The 20,441-nt window shown below is 41.6% G+C and overlaps 2 protein-coding genes across 2 annotated transcripts in view; both read left to right on the top strand.

The window, feature by feature from the left end:
• The window catches only part of LOC136447424 (polycystin-1-like protein 2), a 97,087-nt gene that overhangs the window by 5,127 nt on the left and 71,519 nt on the right, over positions 1 to 20,441 (top strand). The window contains exons 10-24 of the mRNA XM_066446337.1: positions 113 to 241; positions 499 to 648; positions 1,181 to 1,393; positions 1,815 to 2,103; positions 2,569 to 2,699; positions 3,053 to 3,271; positions 3,545 to 3,652; positions 3,959 to 4,137; positions 4,541 to 4,606; positions 4,768 to 4,875; positions 5,326 to 5,539; positions 5,691 to 6,087; positions 6,389 to 6,576; positions 6,736 to 6,810; positions 6,982 to 7,080. Coding sequence (XP_066302434.1) covers positions 113 to 241; positions 499 to 648; positions 1,181 to 1,393; positions 1,815 to 2,103; positions 2,569 to 2,699; positions 3,053 to 3,271; positions 3,545 to 3,652; positions 3,959 to 4,137; positions 4,541 to 4,606; positions 4,768 to 4,875; positions 5,326 to 5,539; positions 5,691 to 6,087; positions 6,389 to 6,576; positions 6,736 to 6,810; positions 6,982 to 7,080 — 2,565 coding nt within the window. The remainder of the gene's footprint in view (positions 1 to 112; positions 242 to 498; positions 649 to 1,180; positions 1,394 to 1,814; positions 2,104 to 2,568; positions 2,700 to 3,052; positions 3,272 to 3,544; positions 3,653 to 3,958; positions 4,138 to 4,540; positions 4,607 to 4,767; positions 4,876 to 5,325; positions 5,540 to 5,690; positions 6,088 to 6,388; positions 6,577 to 6,735; positions 6,811 to 6,981; positions 7,081 to 20,441) is intronic.
• Positions 7,126 to 11,653, top strand: LOC136446992 (polycystin-2-like protein 1). Its single transcript, XM_066445653.1, has 7 exons — positions 7,126 to 7,161; positions 7,484 to 7,717; positions 8,139 to 8,307; positions 8,426 to 8,523; positions 8,993 to 9,104; positions 9,390 to 9,728; positions 10,018 to 11,653. The coding sequence occupies exons 1-7, from the start codon at positions 7,126 to 7,128 to the stop codon at positions 10,848 to 10,850; spliced, it is 1,821 nt and encodes a 606-aa protein (XP_066301750.1). The 3' UTR covers positions 10,851 to 11,653.

Genomic DNA, 20,441 nt, shown 5'->3' on the forward strand with positions numbered 1-20,441 from the left:
TCAATAATTGAATGTGTGTACAATTCTCCATCACTTGACACATCTATATAGCTATGTACGTTCTGAATGGCTATCCATTCAGTAATAATTTTTGCCTGATGTAATCTTACAGAGCAAAGATGCCACGACAACCGGGTTCGAAGGTCTTGACGTTCTTGATGACATCCTGTTGAACGCCTTGATGCCAGAGTTTACAGATCAGAAATATGATGAGATCTTCGCAGATTTTTACACCTCACAGGTCAGGAAATTATACAGTTACAAAACAATGGGCTCTAAGATCATGCCCCTCGAATACACGGTAAATCTAATCTGTCCTTAAAATGCTTAGATTGAATAAATGCTTTACATAGTTAAGACAGTTTACGTACAAGTTTTTTCGGAGTGTAATTGTTGGAAAATTGATTTTAGATCAAGACTGTTACAAGCAAGTCCAAGTACAAGTAATTTTGAGTTATCCTGATTTAAATACATGTACTTGAAATTATCTACTTTCAGGTGCATATAAGAATTCAACGACAAGATCGAGGGATCCTAGAAGAAAAGGTGTTCCAGGTAGGGGGAGCAAGTGACTGCCTCATACGTGTGCCATCTTTACCACCGCTTATCGGAGACCGGTGTCCTCCAGAAGAGACCGTTGGAGTACAGGTGAACATGCTTTAGTCTGAACTTGCTTCTACATGTAACTAAAGAAAAATTCGTGTTCTCTTTGGAAGTCTTATTTTTCTCTACACAAAAATGTACATAGAGGCATGTTTTTCGGTGTTCTGTTACAATCTGGTTTACTAGGTTTTAAGATTATATTTTCAAAATATTCCATTGTTGATTATCTAAAACGAACATTGATACGTTGTACTTTATCTTTACTAAGACAATAAAGTGGAGTAGATTAAAATGGTACATATATTTTCATCTTTTATCTTAGCAGCCTTCCAAAAAGTTATGAACATCCAAAAAGTTGAATAATCATATAAGTAATACCGATCATACCTTCAACACATTATCTGCATATTTTAGAATCTTTTTTGTTCCTACCGCATTCTAGGGCCCAATCTTCCCTTGATACCTTTATGATCGATCTTCTGAACTATTGAAAGCGTGAATGTCTTGATTGATAAACTGACGATTGATTGGTTCATTGATTAATTGATTGATTGATTACGAATTCCCTTCACCACAGTTCTACGAGTCAAACTTCAACCCATTCGAGTACTCCAACAATTCAAAAGAGATTGAGACCGACATCCCCGGACTCAGCGTGAAATGTGGAGACCGAACTCTTCAAGTCTCCAACCTGAGGGAACCCATCGACATCCTCACTCGGAGAGAGGACAAAAACCTGGACGACTTCATATTCATGTTCAAGAGTTCAGCTCCGCTTGGGAAAGTATCGGTACGTTGATCCCAATATCATTGAATGTTTTGTCTTTATAGTCTTTATAAGATCAGAGTCATAAGGAGGCATTGTTTTCAGTGTTTGCGTGTTTGTATGTGTCCTGGTGTGTTTTCGCAGCTATTTGAATATTGCAGAGTGGTAGGATGTGAGTCAGAAAATGGTGTAACTGGAGACTAGCAGGATTGGATGGCTGGTTTTGACAGGGTCTGAATATGGTGCCACAGGATTAGCCCAGGTCAAAAGTCCCACAGGGAGGCAGGACAATGCATAACTGGAATTAGCGAGAAATTGACAATAATGAATGAAATCAAGAAATCACGAAAAACTCACGGAATATGTCACGGAGGTATGAGATCTTCGACTTCTTGTTACAATTTGTACTGATTTTTTTAATTTCCCTTTGTTTTTCTGATTACAGACCTTTCCGTTCTTCGCCAAGAAGAACATGTCGTCTATCGGAATCCTGGTAAAGTTCAACAACACCATCTTCCCTCAACCCGTCACCATGTACCTGAGCAAACACATACCGCCTACAAAGGATGATTTCAACTGGACAACAACGCTGCCAGTACCAGATAATCAACTCTTCTCTATAAAGTGGATAAACGACACGTTCCTTACTGCCGACCCCTACCAGTGGCACCTGCCAGAGGATGAGATTGCCATCACTGACGCTGACGTTGTGAACATGACGGAGTATCACGTCGGTATGTTACTACGTGTAGCTTATGCATCATCTAACTTCATGCTTTTTAATTCCTTGTTTACATCAAGTTAATACATGGTACAATGTATTCATTGGCCATCAACGCGGCTCTCAAATGGACAAGCTGGTAAAGAGATATTACTCCCAAGCAGTCTAATTTAGAAAAAACATCTTCAGATCTTTACAAAGCATCTTGAGATCTTTACAAAGCTTCGTAAGATCTTCAGAAAGACACCTTGAGATCTTTACAAGGCACCTTAAGATTTTAACAAAGCACCTTGAGGTCTTTACACAGCATTTTGAGATCTTTACAAAGCTTTTTGAGATCTTTACACAGCATCTTGATATCTTTACACAACATCTTGAGATCATTACACAGCATGTTGAGATCTTTACACAGCATCGTGAGATCTTCACAAAGCATCTGTAGATCTTTTAAAAGTACCCGTGTTTTATAACATTACAGGTGTGCAGTTTGGCTCTGATCTGGATGTTGGAAGTGGAGGCGTTGTCAACTTTACTCTGTCCGTATTTGAGACTTCCTGCGTTTATTTTGCTGAGGAACCCGTTCATCTGTGGGAAAGCGATGGCTGCAGTGTAGGTCTTTTTTTTCTAACATGCTGCTATGGTGACCAATAACCACTGAATATTAGTTAATGATTAGAATATGGTACCAACCTCTGTGTAGTACACCAATTACCAAATTAGTGCCTAATCAAGGACTAATAGTTGCCAAGTAAGTCTTCGAGGAATTAATTTCATAGCGTGGTGAAGGTAGCAATGGACACGTCTCTTAAACTTAAAGACTATGACATCGCCAAAGTGATATATTGGTGGATTGCTTTTCAGACGTTTTTCTTTATTTACACATATATAAGGATTCAATGCATTGTAGACTATTGCCTTCATCTTTGTATCAACATTTGATGTTCATGCTGTTTTGGTTTCAGACTGGAGTGATGTCCAACATGACCCACATGCACTGCCGATGCGACCATCTGACCAAGTTCTCTGGCTTCGTGGCGCCGAATCCACTCAACATCCAGGAGGCTCTTTCTGCCAACATTTTAGAAAACCCAGCCGGACTCATCTTGGTGTTGGCCACGTTCGGATCGTACTTATTCCTCCTCCTATTCTCGAGGAAGGCAGACAGAAAGGATCTTACCAAGGTAAGAAGTACTAAGCATCTATTGTTTTTTTTAATGTTGATGGTTACGTGTCCCTGCACTTGCGTCGTCAATTGACTGTGTCTTTGCCGTCACTGTATTCTCGTAATAGATTTATGTGAAATAAAGAAACCTGGCCTACATTTTCATACATGAACCAAAATGTATTACTGTGAAAAATACATAGACGATGGCAGCGCAAGCTGATTCCTACTATTCTAACTACCGTGTGCGTGTTTATGGTGATTATCAAACAAACGGTTTATTTCCATACAGACTGGTGTTGGGCTTCTACCTGGTCATAGACTGAATCCTCGCAAAGACTGTCAGTACGTGATCACAGTCTACACGGGTTTCAAAGGCAATGCTGGAACAACTGCTGAGGTAGGAGTTTCATTATTGTAATGGCGGCATCTTTGGATATCAACGTCGAATTGAAAAGTTGTGTTTCGACAAGTCGTTAAATTTGGTTGTTTTATGCAATACTTAAAAGATCGATGAAATTCAAGGTTTAAAAAGCTTGTTAATAGGATATGTTATAGTTCTGTAAGTCAAGTCATAGATGTGTCTGCAAATGCGATCCACAGTTCTGTCATGAGGATCTATCGTTCTGTACATATATCATCCATTCGTGCACCTCTGAACGAATAATCTTATGTATTCACATGCAGTATTAAACGTGCATTGCAGATTTCAATCGTCCTGTGCGGCTTTGAAGAAAGCAGCCCTACCATCACACTCAGGGACCCCAAACGGATTCTGTTCGAACAGGGCAGTGTAGACTCTTTTTTGGTGTCTACAGAACAGCCTCTAAGAGGCCTTGCTTACATGCGGGTGTGGCACAACAACGCCGGGTACAGTCCTGCATGGTGAGTCTAGGGATATCCGTTCGTTCGTTCAGTACTACCCTTGTAGTGCCTGGTGACACATAGGGAAGCACGTCTCTTTGCTGTTTCAGTAGCAGGGTATATTTTACAGGGAGGGTTGCAAGACCTTCCCCTGTAACGTGCTCGAGGAAGCCTTCTCGAATACTGTACACCCATTTATGTCCCTATCGAAAGATGGGCGTAGCCCCAACCGTGCTCTACAAGCACGCGCTAGGGATGGTCTAACTTCTAACTTACCGATACGAAACACTTTAAGCAATGAAATAGAAATTTGATTTTAACATCTGAATGACTACAGTTATAAAAATTGTTTGGTAGTATAAGTTATCGAAAGAAACTGTTTCAGATGACCAATGTGATCGATTGACTGTCTATACTTTTCCAGGTTCCTTAACCAAGTCATTGTCGTCAACAGAGGAACCAACGAAACAACTTATTTCTTGGCAAATAGGTATTTACGTTTATTAGACTTCCTTGATATCTACTTTACTGAATAAATCTATATATTTGGTTTCAAGGGGAATATTTGCCTGAGTGCATGTTAGTTAGTCAGAATCACTTCGTTTGTTTGTTTGTTTGTTTGTTTATATTCATAAATTTGTTGCATCACAGATGGCTCGCTGTCGATGAAGATGACGGCAAGATTGACCGTATCATCCCCACAGCATCACTCGAGGACATGACAAAGTTTCGAAATGTTTTTCTAGCCAAAAGCGCACGGTAATCATCATAATTCTTTTTCTGTAAGAATAATTAATGTTAGTTTGCTGTGTGTTGTGAATACTTGATACTCGTCAAGCTATTCAAAATACTTTTATAAAACAATATGTAAAGAGAAATCAATCTCTACAACTGGAGAACATAATTAATGGAGATTACTTCCGGAAGTTTCGAGTGACATCCATCACTCTTCTTCAGCGTCACTTGCCCATAACATGTTACTGGAAAAAACGCTTGAGCATGTAATCTCGGTAATCTCCGTATTTTATACAGTTGAAGGAATTGATTTGACTTGTAGTGATCAAACCATTTAGAGTAAAATGCAACTTCGATCATATAATGTTACCTCGATGTATTTTCTTTTGACGAATCAATATAAGTTAATAATGTTGTTATATGTTCCTCTGTTTTGAGATTCAACACTAATTGATACCGATTTATGCCAATCAGGGACATGAATGATGGTCACCTGTGGTTCTCCGTGAAAGGCCGTCCAGCGCGGAGTCCCTTCACCCGTGTCCAGCGCCTGTCCTGCTGCCTGACGCTGCTCTACAGCTCCATGATCACCAACATCATGTTCTTCGGCCGCGGGGACGACTTCGACCCTCCCGAACCATTGAGGATTGCTGGTTTGGAAATTGACCCTCCGATTTCTCTCCCTCAGGTATGAAATAAGAGAGCAATCAAATAAGTTAAAATCGAACGGTTTTTAAAATGTCATGAATAGAGAAGTCTCTACGACTAAACAGTAGGTGTACTTTGAGAATCTATTATGACTAACAACTCATTTATATAATCTTTGTTTACTATTTCAGCTAATGATTGGCATACAAAGTGCAGCTATCAGCCTCCCAGTCAACCTTCTCATCGTCTTCTTCTTTCGTAACTCGGGAAAGAGACCAAAAACAAACGCTTCCAATAAGAATGAACAGTCCAAACCAAGTGACGGTATCCTTACATCTTCGGGGAAGACGCCCAAGAGCGAGTTGGCTCTCTCATCCAATGTTCCAACCATACCTTCTGATTATTGTCCAACCAACAGACCAACCGTTGGTTTGAAGATGAGGAGAGCCAACGACACTATCACACATGATGTGCAGTCACCTGTGGAGGTTCAGACCAATGAACGGGAACGAAAGGCTGTGAAAGGCAAAGAAGAGAAACCCGAGCCTGAGAAGAAATCGTCTCTTCCCTGGTGGACGGTGTATTTAGGTGAGTACCAAATCTTTCACTGTTTCTCTGAAAGCATTTCCTCAGAACTTAGAATTTGTTATTCTACGCCTTCTTGATTTAGATGCTTAGGGTTCGTATCAATCTTGGCATGGTGAAGACTGCCGAAGGTTTGAGGGAGGGGACAAATATATTTTACAAAATGTTGACCAACAACACTAAATTTGCTGTTCAGATCATTCCCCATACAAATTGCCATCGTCTGTCATTGGTATCTTTGCCTTGAGCTAACGTTATACCTAAACCTTTGACTTCAACTTACGTTAACAAAAATGTTTCACAGGTTGGCTGCTGGTGTGGTCGGCTAGCTTCGTGGCTGCCTTCTTCACAGTTCTGTACACGCTGAGCTTCGGCAAGGCGAAGGCAGAAGCCTGGGTCTTCACCTTCGTGACGTCATTCTTCACTGATTTGTTCCTGGTGCAACCCTTCAAGCTGATGCTGGTGGCTATGGTGTTTGCCTTGTTGACAAGGGTAAGATATTAGGCCTGTTTGTTTGTTAGTTAGTTAGTTAGTTTGTCAAACATAGCATGTAGGCATAACTCCTCGGTTTTGCGCATTAAGTACATGGCAAGAATCAACATTGAGGATGAACAGCATTTCCTTTACATTTTGCCTGTCTACTTAACGTAGAAACCTATCGAAGACGAGGAACCACCAGCAGCGCCAGTGGAAGAGGACGAGGAATACATACAGACCGATGATGAGGTAATCGCACGTGCTACCAACCATACAGCATGCATGGCTCTAATGCTTTTGAGAGAGAGAGAGAGAGAGAGAGAGAGAGAGCGAGAGAGAGAGAGAGAGAGAGAGAGAGAGAGAGGGGGAGAGAGAAACTCCATGTTCCAGTTTCAGTAGCTTTTGTACTCTCCCCAACAGGTTGAGAAAGTTCAGTCTGAGCGTCGGTGGGGCAGTGCAACCGGCTGGATGCGCTACATGGGTATGACCCGAGCACAAAAGTATACTCCTGACTCTAAGGTAAGCAACCTCCCCCACTTTCCATCATTATGTAGAGTCAGTGATATGTACTTTGCTACTAGTAGTACTACTGGTTGTATGGTTCTTTTTGCACAGTATGGTCTAGATCTCGTCTTGATAAAATGCAATATCTGTATCTGTATAGCCGGTATAACCGCCCTTCGGCGTAACACACCAGCTTCGCAGGCACGCGGCGCGGTAGCAGCTGGTTTTATTACCCTGAATGGCTTGTCATACCTAACTTTTGCACATCTGACTGCAACTCGAAGACGTTCCTACAGTATTTGATGACAACGAGTTCCATTCTACTATGGTTCTCGGGAAATAATGCGAATTTTTGAACACATCAATCCTTGGTTGATAACTCTGGTACTTAAAGTATACTTCCAATTTTATATTTTAGTCATCGGATGATGAGCGGTCCACGCTACCACCAGATGAATCAGTATTGGCCGAAGCGAGAGCCAAGAGCGCAGAGAAACGCAAACGTCGTGCCGCCGTGCTGGAGGTGATCGTGTTCGGCCTGTTCGTGACGGTGATCATGCTCACGGCATACCAAGAACGGAGCCCGCTGGCCTTCTACATGACACAGAACGTGAAGGAACACGTGTTCGGAAGCGCGGACGACCTCCCAGAAGTAAGTCAAAAATAATGTTAGAAATCCATCTCAATTTAAAGCACGTGAAAAAGGTAATATTTCGAAAACATAAAATCTTACATCTCATACCTCCGTGAGTCTACCGAGTCTTGGTAAATTTCTTTTTCTATTCATTGTGAATTTCTAGCTTAATTCTGCTTATGCATTTTTCTGCCTTCTTGTGGGATTTTGGACTCGGTTCAAGACTGTGGCACTAATTTTGGACCCGGGCCAAATCAGCCTGTCTACATGTATCCTACAGGTCTCCTGTTACACCATTTCCCGCTTTACATCCCGCCACCATGGACCCGGTCCAGCAGGAAAAAACGTACACACACACCAAGACAAACAAACAAACAATGGAACAAACGGAAAACATTAACACTTGGCATTCACTAATAACATACACTTCTCCTTCCAGATCAAAGACATCCCTTCATTCTGGGAATGGGTAACAGACAGCCTGATTCCAGCCACACACTCAGGAGATTGGTACAACGGGGAAGCCAACCCCAAAGATATGGAACTTCCGGACATGTTAACGTATCAACTTGGCACGGCGCAACTCAGGCAGGTCCGGCTGATATCAGGTAGGGAAGAGTTCGTCTTGTAACTTTGCAATCATTGCAGGCATCTAGAACTCAATGATAGGCTGGTGTTTTCTCTCTAGAGAGTAAGAAAATAATCATATGGTCATTTTTACTTAAGGTCAACTCTGTGAGACACCCGAAAAGATGCAAGTCTTTGCCCCACGATGTACGGTCGCTTTCTCCAATCTAAAGGCAGATACCGAAGACTACATGCAGGTAAGTCTACATTTCCAGAGATGTATGTGTTTTCCCTTTGCGTACTTTTAACACATTAGCCTTCTTTTTATTTCTGGACCTATTTTGATGTCCAAACTCGTGGCTACTTACGATAACCTATACCCTGCAACGTTTTTTGGCATCTGTGGAAACGGATGGATTGTTTTCGGTGTGTGTTTGTTCGGGTTGGTGTCTGTCCGTAGTTATTTGAAAACACTGTCAAGTAGAGAGGCAGAATGACAGGATATAGAATTCAGAGGTGATGGAACTAGTCGCTAATCAGACAAGACAGTCGAGGTTATGGGGTCAATGGAAGAGGCTACTACTTCACGGGGATGTATTGTTTTGGGTCTGTCTATATTTTGACAGTTACATTTTCTCTTTTTTTTGGGGTAGTTTAAGGCTGTCCAGTCATGAAATACATTTACCACATTGACTGAAGCCATTCATATTCATATTCTACCTACAGGGGTGGATTCTGTACAACAATACCGTCAACACTACCGACGCGGTCCCCACGCCACCTCCTCTCATCAGCCAAGACACGCCATGGAACTTCTCGTTTGTCTCACTGAGTGACAGTGAGTTCATTTTTATGTCTTTCATTCTTTTGTGAGCGGTGTTTATGTTTTGTTCCTATTGCACTGACCTGATGTGTTCGAAAGTGTTAAGAGAACGTTAACTATTCGTGCGTCTAGTTGCTATCTTGCAAAATTTCATCAGGTCGATAACTGACTGAACCTGTCAATATTGTCTTGAAGGAAGATGACAGGTGGTCACCGAAACGTCAGTTGTTATCACTTTGTTATTTGATAATTATCTTGATATGTACACTTAAGTGGCTAAACACGTGTTTTATTCACCAGGCTTCCCGTTCTTCGGAAAACATGGCTCATACCTCGGCAGCGGTTACACAACATCACTTGGAACAACACTGGACTCGAGTGCAACATTGGCAACATACCTATCGCAGAACAACTGGCTGGACGAGCGAACCCGAGTCGTCTTCGTGGAGCTGATTCTGTATAACCCGCATGCGAACCTGTTCTCAGTGGTATCGCTGGTGGTCGAGTTCACTCAGCTTGGAGCTGCCTATACACATGGGGAGGTTGTGTCACTCAGGCTGATACAACAGGACGCTATCCTTCTACTGGCGCTTCGGGCTTTGCTGGCGGCATTCCTGCTTTTCTTTGCCGTTAAAGAAGGTGAGACTGTGAACCCTTTATTTTCTTTTATTAAAAACGCCTTGTTTTCATTTAAGATGAATTGCGATATTCAAAATATGACGTTTCACTGCAGTACCAACAAAAGCCGCCAGGGGGCTAAAAACAAATATTCTCCCAGGTAGGCCAAGACCTGACCACATTATACACATCCTGACAATCCATCCATAGCTTCAAAACATGACCTTCTTTAGCAAAGATAGAAGGGTTTCTAACATATATTTCACCATGAGCATAAATCAGTTAATCTGTATATTTTGTATTGTTTCAGCCAAGAGCCTCTTCGCCCGACCGCTTGAGTACCTGAGTGAGTTCTGGAGCTGGGTAGAGCTCTCAGTCATCGTTATCGGTTTCGGCACCCTTGGAGTTTACTTCAACGCACAGAGCATCATCGATAAGGCCGCAGAACAACGCAGATCTGGAAACACCGTTTTCGAGATCTACAAAAGCGCAGTGAACTGGTTTCAGATCTACACTTACCTGCTAGCATTTCTAATCTGTTGTGCTACGCTAAAGTTGATTCGGCTCTTAAGGTTCAACTCTCACGTCTATGCCCTAAGCATGACGATTAAAAAGTCATTTAAGCCTGTACTACGCTTCTTCTTTGTAGCCGGCATCATTCTCATGGCCTTTACACAAATGGGAAATCTTCTGTTCGGCACCAAGCTGCAGGATTACAAGAACATCCTGACCAGCCTGACAAGCCTGTGCACCATGATGTTGGGTAGTTTTGATTTCGATGCTCTCGTTGATGGACACTATATTCTCGGTCCCTTGATGTTCTTTGTTTACCAGGCCTTAATGCAGTTCGTATTACTGAGCATGTTCATGACCATCATCATGGATGTGTACGCAGAGGAAAGTCAGGATCCGAACACTGATGACTTACAGATGAGTACATTTGTAAAGGATTCAACCTCCGAGAAAGTAGACCAATTAAAGCATACTCTTTCAGTTGTCACAAAGCGAGAGCCAGAGAAAACTGGTAAGAAAGAAGCGCCTGATCCGAAACATCTTAACAAGTTTGCTGTCGTTCTTGAAGAACTTTCCGACCTGAACAAACATAAGGCCAAAGATAACAACATGTTCCAACTCTTGTCATAGATTTTACTGATAAGAATACTTAAGCTAGCTGGCATGTAGTTTTCTTTTTGCAGTTCACCCAAGTGTTGATATATATTTTAACAAATAGATTATGTACCTTACGAATGCTACACTTCAGATATAGACTAGCACCATGTACATTGTTTCTACTTCTTATAAATATGTTTATCCCAGGTCGAGTCATCATGTGTTATAACTATTGTCATAGATTTTATTGTTGAGAATGCTTAAGCTAGCTGGTCTGTAGTTTTCTTTGTGCAGTTCACCCAACCTATTTGCAACAAATAAATAATGTGTTCTTTAAATGAATCTATAGCCAGCCTAATCAATTTACTTTGAGGATTATTAATGTCATATAGTTGTATAGAATAATAGCCCAATATATGTATATTGTTTATTACTTTGTGTTGGGATTGTGCATGACTGTTTTTGTAATATGAATGTGTTTTATTCCCAGGTCTAGGAAAAAAAAAATAACGAGAGATTCAGTTATTGTCAGAAATTTTGATGTTGAGAATAAGTTGGTCTGTAGCTTTTTTTTTTCATATTTGAGCCAAGTATCTTATACATTTTGCAACAGACCCATAACGCATTTTGATAGAACTAAAAGACGTAGAGCACAACGATCACATTGAGTAACCATCTTAATATATTGTATCGTGCATTTATCACCAACATTTACCTAAAGAATACAAAGATTTGTTAACATTAACTATTATACTACTAATCCAATATATTTTTTTGTGCTGAGATTGTACATGCTTGTTCTTGTAAATATCCCGGAAGAAATGACTGAACATGTCTTCTACCATGTGTTGTTATGACATCTTTGTGTGACGATCGAGTGTAACCGTGTGAATTTATGCTTCTTTTGAATGGTAGTGACATAAAATTTGACCCGCTGACATGGGTGGAGCCTTAATAATTTCTCTCGGTGTTGAATATTCATGAAATAGAATATTGATGGTATGTTTATGATACTCCGTGCACTACTTTGTAGAATCATGTATTTTGTCGTAATTTTTTTTTTACATTGCTATGATATATTTTTTTTATCCCTTCAGCCGAAATTTAAAAAAAAGGATGTTCACAAAAAATAAGAGAATCCATACCTACCGACTGGACTGAACCCGAAAACACAACAATTTTGTGCTAGGCTTAACCATATGGGGTCATTGACACATGTTTATTACACCTGAAAGAATACCCTATATATGGACAAACGTGCGTATTTCATCCCTCTTATTTACATTCAACACACATGCTCAAAAGAAAGACCACTTTGCACAGTCATGTGCACGCAACAAGGCCAGACCACTCCGTCATTCAACGTTGAGAAGACGACTGGGCGAGTCGAATATGGACCGGCTACTAGTGCTGACAGGTAAGGCAGTAAACAAAATTTATAAGGGTTTGATCAATATTTATTGATATCATGATGATATGTCAAACGATGTCCTATACTACATAGTCTTTTGTAGGGTAGTTTAGTCACATAGAATGGCTGTTGTTATGTCCCAGAAGATGTCATACGGTGTACCTTGTACAGTTGTCGTCAATAAAGTTTATTATGTTAGCTAGATGAGGACCTTAGACAAATTTCTTCCTCTCTCTTTTCGATGTCATCATGCCTGTGTATCTACGTTGATCATAATGCTGAATAAAGAAATATTGACATTTTCCAAGAATGGCCCCCACTGTACGGAACTTTATGTTTTCAGTTTCTATTTATATCAAAATTCGTTTCTATTTCTGTCTCCAAATGGGAATATGGGGGAAGTGGCCGAGAGTTGGCTTTTAACTTACTCGATATCTGTCCTTTCACGTTTATTTACTTTCAACGATATCGGATGATCTTATCTCTGTGACTCTATGCTATCAGTTTTGCTTATGCTGTGACGTCGTTATTTACAAATTGGGAGCTCCCCCATATTGCCCTTGTTGCATTTCAGTTGTTTAGTGCAACTCAATAAAATGAATGATGAAACAAAACATTTATTTGTGTTGAAATGGTAGCGATCCTGTCGGTGTCTCTACCAGTGGTAGCGTCGTCTCTGTGTCGCAATATCACCAACCCCCCGGACCTCTGCTCATGTCGGGACGGTGTGGGACCTCTGAACGAAACCTGCAGCCTTTGCTTGTGCACAGCGACCGTACCCTCGGATTGCTACGGTGAGAAATACTCGCCTCTTTTTAGTCTACTTTTACTTCGCTTTACACCAAAAACTGTGTTTTTAGGGGGCAGTAGCCAGGTATCCATCCTTGATTCCTTTCCGTCGTAGCCTTATCCAGTACCCGTATCTCTATTCAGTTCCCGTTGGAATTTAGCAACTGGTTCTTTGATAGGAGTCAGGTCACGAGCAAGATACAGATAGATATATAACGTGCTAGGGGATGGGGGGGGAGGTGTAGGATTGAGCCAGGCAAACATATATACATATACTATTTAGGGAGTGAATTACTGAAGCTGAATATATGTACTACAGTTATGCAATATCAGGGAGTTGCCGAGGGAATTTGCAAAATTACACTTTTGGAACTGGGCTACCATGCCAGACATATTCATCATGATTGAATGGGTATGAACAGGTGGATATGGCGTGAGTAATAGATTCCACGCGCCAGTACGTACTGTAAGTGTAATCGCTAGTGACGTTATAGTTTGATATAGTCCACTCTCTATGATTGGTAAACATTATAATGCAAAGCCAAGCAATGTATCCACATTGACGTGTGTGTGTGTGTTTTGTATCTGTGTGTGTTTGTGCTTGCGTACGTCTGTGTGCATTTGTGTGTGTGATTGAAGGTATGTGTACATATTCAACGTACGTTATATGTACATATGTCAATTTTCACTATTGTTTGCCCCGCTATTCTAGATGATAGTTGAAGTCATATCTGATGATATCATATCTATACTGCGCCAACTACATCAAAAAAGTTTTTAATCAGTGTACATTGGTTTTAACCCAGTGCGATATCCAATAAAGTCATCTTGTATCTTGCAAGATAAAACAGACCACCAAGAAAATCACATTCCCTTTCTAGTTAACCTTGGATGGCTTGAAGGACTAGAAACCTGGGTGGTGGACTTTTCTCCAAGCTCGTACGAAACCCCGCCTTGGAATGCCTTGGACTGCTCGCGGGACACCGTGTGGAAACCTCCAGCTATACCTACTAGAGTACCCAACAAGAAGTACTGGATAATCGTGGACATGCAGGAACCGCACAGGTTCGTAACGTAGTTGCTAATCCTTTCTGTAGCTGCGGGTGTCGATGTGAAAGCAATTCTCATGTTATTGGCCGCTAGAAATCAGTTGTATTTATCAGAAACCAAACGTTTTCATAAGTGATTACCATTGTAATCATTTTGTCATCATCGCTTTCAAGTGACCATGTTAACTATTAGGTACCTCTGTTGCTCATTGTTGACCCTTGTTAGCATAATTTCTTTACCTCGGTTAGACGTTCCCGTTCCAGTTACCTGTACTTATGTTATTGATAGTATATTTGTTATGTGGTGCCGCCAGCATAAGCAGTATTCTTGAGCACGTACATGTATCTCGTCTCCATATATTCTACTTTATTGTTCCTTATATGAAGATGAGCGACAATCGCTGTTTAAGACAATAGAATTAGACAAGAAAAATATAAAAATGTCAAAGCAGGACGCTTTCATATACCTGATGTCACGTACGAATGTACATATAATGGACATAGTATGTAGTCATGTTTCCAAGGGTTTCAAAAATGAAAAATAAAATATGAGGTGATCAAAATTAGATTAACAATATTCCACAGTTTTGTTTGTTTTTACCTTTAATGTTAGAATGTAGCATTTTACTATTTCACGTTTTACAATTTGCATCTTCTAGACCACATGTGGTCTCCTTTGCATTTAGCCCATTTGGGCAGGAATATGCAATAAAGACTATTATCATTACATATGATTCAATTTTTAAAAAATCGTATAGGGTGTACCAGATCAGGATCGTCCAAATTGCAAACGGCCTACACGACATAAAGGACTTTGTTCTGGAGATGTCGTCCGTGGACCCCTATGTGTGGGAAGTCGTGGAGAGCTCGGACGCTGTCCTGGTCGGCACCAGCAAGCCACAGCACTTCGGGGATTTCAACGTGACGTCACAGTATTGGAGGATCACCATGACGTCTTTCACAGGATGGCCCGTTCGGATAAGGGACTTCTGCTTCTTTGGTCACAAAGGTTAGTAAGACATTTTTTTCTTTACCTCCATGAAACATAGAGGTATAGTTTTTGGTACGTTTGTCTGGGTGCTTGCGTTTGTGCGTGCTTCTCCCCAGAAATATCTCAAGAACCGGGTGGATTATGATGATATTTGGCAATTGGGTAGGTCTTGTGGACCCGACGGTTAAAATCAATTGGGGCCTTCTGGTGGTTAACCCTGGTACTGCAGCAGAACCGTTTTTGTATCTTTGCTCGGAAGGATTGTAATATCATTTGGTACGTGGATAGGTCTTGAGAAGCTAAAGGTCACGTCAATTTTAGACCTCCTAGCGGTTTCCCTTTGTACTACAGGAGAAACTCTGGTTTTTTTTCGTATCTTCAGTTCTGGACATGCTATGGTTTTGATTTCTAAGTAGCACATAGTTGTAGGGGTCGGGAAGAAGTAGTATAATTTTAGCCCCCCTTGCGTCTTGTGAACAGAAAAATTAGATGAATAAACCTGTGATACAAAATGTTGCTAACTCAGAGCCTATCAAGATCGTCCCGTGCGAGACCCTGCACGCTGCCTGCACCCTGCCTATGGAGGCAGATGGTACGGCACCGGGGTACGAACCGCCCGGGGAACAACCGTGCCACGTCACGGTGGATATCCACGAGGGCATTCGCAGGTATGATAGATGTATAATATACTCACACACAAGTACGAACGCAAGAAAACACAAACATACGCCAACACACACGTACACATACACACACTCACACACACACATGCATACCCCCCCCCCCCACACACACATACACATACGCCAACACACACTCGCACATACACACACGCACACACACACACACACACACATACGCACACAAACACACACACGCACACAAACACAAACACACACATATATATATATATATATAGAGAGAGAGAGACAAACACACACAGGCACACAAACGCACACACACAAACACACACACACACAAACAGGCACACACACATCAATGTGGATAATAATAATAGTCAGTGGACTATATCAAACTATAACGTTACTAGCTATCACACAGTGTGTACTGGAGCGTGGAATCAATTGTTCACGCCATATTCACCTGTTCATATCTATTCAAATCATTGTGTTGTGCCTGCACAGTGGTGTAGACTATTTTTCTAAGTCATTCAGTGGTAAGTGGTGATGTGCTTGACATGTTACTTTACGAAAGAAAGGTGCTACTTTTGTAGAAATGTACATGCTACGTTTCCATTTGCAGTGTCGACAACCCTCTTCAAGTACACCGAAGCGGCAATGTCACCATCAACCCTTTGGTGTCTTTCGAATGTGGCATCGCCTACAACGTGAGTTCACGAATTTTATTTTCTCCATTGAAATTCGGATACCTACACTTATTTATCCTAAATCATGATACCTGAGCTTAAAGCTAGTGGACTACTACTACTACTAAGCTTAAAGCCAACGTCACACAGCAGGAAAATAGCTCACCCGACGAGTCTGTGAGCTCTAAAAGGAGTAAGGTCATATTAAAAAAAATCTATATTGCATTTTACAAAATGATACAAAATAACACATAATACAGACAGAGAGAAGAGCAAAGTTCAGAAAATGATATAAACATAAGCCACGGATCCAAAAATAAGTAAGGGTGGAAACAGAAATGAGCTACGACGTAAATTTAAGTAATATCTAATATAAGAATACAATAGCATGATAACAAATGGTGAATAGATAAACAGAAGGCTAATATCAGACAGAAATTCTAGGACATATTTTCGCCAGCAACATATACGGTCGGTATCCTCAAGCTCTCGATCACTGCATGCGTGATTCTTAGAGATTCGCTAATTTTTTCTGATCTTGCCCAAACTGAATACGCCTGACTCTCGGCAATTCGGTGACCTCCTGAAAATCAACGGATTCGGTCGATGGTCTCCCACATTGGACGGGGCTCGGTGGCTTGCTGATCTTTAAAAATCGAGAGGGTACCGGGCGTGTTGCTGCCGAAAATGCCCTTCAGAGCTCACAGACCTGTCGGTTCCTGTCACACACAATAAAATAACAACGCTTAGATATCAAAAGCTAGCTCCATAGCTTCAACTTCAAATTGGCTTTACCTCCAGATAATCCCGTTAGGGGCAATATTGGCTAAGGCGGGCAGCCTACTCTCCAAGCAGAGCATGGGTTTCGGCTGGTTTTTGACGTGTTTTTAGGCGTTTTTGTCGGGTTTTCTCTTTGTCATTTTTTTTTTGACAACCCAACTTGGGTTGGCGAGACAAAAAAAATGACAAAGTAGAAAGCCCGACAAAAACGCCCCAAAACACGTCAAAAACCAGCCGAAACCCATGCTCTGCTTGGAGAGTAGGGCAGCCCTCCAGTCTGGCCCGGAAAGTTATTGAATACAGCGGAAAGTCACAGTACAAAATGGGTGTGGTCATTTTGTTTTCTGCATAATTTGTGTATCTAGGCGTCGGCAATGTGGACGGTAAGAGCCAATTTGACGACACTGACTTATCCCATCGAGGCCTACTGGGACTACCTACCCGATCGCGATGACGTCATCGCCGACAAGCTGAAGCTAGAGTTACCGTGGAAGACCATGCCACTCGGCATACTCATGGTGCAGGTGAGGAACTTTATGATTTTATTTCTTTATTGAATATAACATGAAAAAGATAATGAAGCAATACGACAAAAAATATACCTTCTGATTTGTTTGTTTTCCTTGTTTTATATAGTTGTATAAGAAACACAAAAGCAAAGACACGTGATTTTTTTAGACGCCAGTTTCGCGATAAACCGTATCATTCAGCCACCTGACTGTTGTACATGCGGTTACTGTTATCTCAGATTACAGTGACCATGAACGTGACCGAGCTTGGGCACGTCAGCATCGGTGTTGCCCAGACGTGGATGGAGGTGGTGCCCTTACCTCTGGTGGCCTTGCTGACTCCCGGCTTTGCCGCAAGGTCCATGTCTGCTAGAGACTTCGACGTGAGGGCTTTTGACTCTTACGATCCAGATGAACTTGTACCCACCGACCAGTTTAGCTACAACTGGTCCTGCGAAGCAGTGGATTACACTGACCCACCGGGTATGACATGTTTACTCTATCGGCGGCTCACATTCCTGTTGATATTATCTACCATTCACAACGTAGCCTACAACCTTAAGCTCCCTGTAGTTTGCGCTAGAACACTGTATATAGGATAGAACCGTCCTGTAGTTTGTACAGAAATGTTCGCGGTGTTTTATGTTCGCGGTAAGCTTTTAGCCGCGAACTTAAAACCACAGCGGTTTTTCCCCCTACCCCCTTTTCTCCTATTGTCTCAAACGCGAACTTAAAACCACCGTGAACAATCCATTTTAGTAGCCAGTAGCATTGTGTCTTACATTGTACCTGTTACAATTGTTGTGCAATAAACTTTGACTTGACTTGACATTTGTCCTAGGTCGTCGTGCGATTTTGATGCCGTAGAATTTTGTAGGCAGACTTTGACAGAACCAAACGCTAACAAGAATCTAAAAGCGGGGATCTCCATGGCCCGCGCTTGTTTGCGACTATTTGCGAAAGGCATTCGCCAACTGGCGCAAACAGGCGCCAATATCGATTTTCGCCAATGGGCACCAATTTGTCGCCTGAAATCGCGACTTTTTCAAACATTTTTTAAATCGATATTGGCAACATGGCGCAAATGAGAGCGAACTAAACGCCAACAGCCGTATGACGATAGCACAACGCATGTGACTGGGCCATAACCAAGAAAGAACTTTTACTTCAAGAAGTACAAAGTTTTAACTTATATCTTCTTCAATCTGTACCTTTGCATCGTAGTGGTTTCCGGTGGGTTATCGGCGTGTGAGGCTCTCCTTGGAAACTTTAAGTCAAGTTCGAGTCCAGACGAAGGTGAACTGCGCTTTAAATCTTGGTCTGCTCGCCCGGCGGGTTCCATTGTCAAAGTCAGTGTCGTCATCACGGCCGAAGAACGTCCACCTGCCTATAGCTACATCAACATCCACATCTTACCATCCGGATTAGGTCATTTCACATTGGAGTATGTATCATGTTCATAAAACCTCTGTTCAGAACCAGTATTTCAAGGATCTGTTGCTTGTCTGTCTGTCTGTCTGTCTGTCTGTTTTTGTTTGTTTGTTTGTTTGTTTGTTTGTATTGTATGCCCGGTAAACCGCTTCACCAGGGTTGTATTGCACTGAACAGAACAAGCTGTATATCCGGACAGATTTATTTGATCCAGTCACTCCGTCGGGATGGACCCTTACTCTTTACGAGTGTGGTGGGTTATTGTCCGTATGGCTTTCCTAAAAACAGAGATTTAACGCCCTTTGTTGAAATGTGTTTTTTCGTCATAAATTGATTTGTGTTTTGCTGTCTCCTGATGGGGTTGCGATCTCCACAAGGCCGTGTAGGGTTTGTTAAATGAACAACAACTAAGGATTGACATACGTACCATCGTTAAGATACTGTCACACAGTCGACGAGCTTTAGTCGTATTTGTTGATGGCCTGAGGGGTCGGCCGATTTCAAAGTTGGCAGAGGTTCGCGCATTTGGGGGGATCTATCTTACCGTATCTAACGGGGCTCGGTGACATTTAGAAATCGCAGACATATCGGCCAATTGAGTTTCGTGACAGGGGCTTAATAATAACTTGATACAATGACGTGTTTCAATTCCTTCAGCTGCCAGGAAAATTGCAACCCTGGTGACTTCATTGCTTATAGGACACTGCATCTCAAGTGTTCATTCGACGGTAATAACTTTTGGACTCTCGAGGAAGCTCCATCGGACTTTCCTGGCATTGACTGGACAAACAACATCACGGCCATGGGGAGCTTAAAACTCAAAGTTCGTCCCGACGTCTTTACAGTGAGTACTTGGATGGTAATGATTATTTATAGCATAAGACATTGACTCCTGTATTCCTGTGTTATACATCCTTTTTCTCTGGTGCTCCAAATGATGGTTCTGGAGACAGCACAATGTTGATTGCATTATCTGCAACAGAGGGATAGAACCGAGCGGACAGACGGAAAGACAGACAGATAGACAGATAGATACACTGGCAGAAAGATAGACGGGCAGAAGGATAGACAGTTAGGCAGACAGACGAAAATATAGACAGAAAAAAACTTTTAAGACAGACAGAAAGAGAGACAGACAGTAAGACAGGCTGATAAATAGAAAGAAAGAAAGACAGACAAACAGACAATATGGCTTGTTCAACAATATGGTTTGAATGGTTGATGTTCTGACTGCATCCAGACACCAGCTTGTGTTTTTTTTAAATTTTTTTTCTTATAGTTTCAACACATTTTATTGTTCATTCTGTAAACGGAGTACAGATAAGTGATACCCCTTT

This window comes from Branchiostoma lanceolatum, chromosome 13 (assembly GCF_035083965.1).
Source record: "Branchiostoma lanceolatum isolate klBraLanc5 chromosome 13, klBraLanc5.hap2, whole genome shotgun sequence".
Lineage (NCBI taxonomy): Eukaryota > Metazoa > Chordata > Leptocardii > Amphioxiformes > Branchiostomatidae > Branchiostoma > Branchiostoma lanceolatum.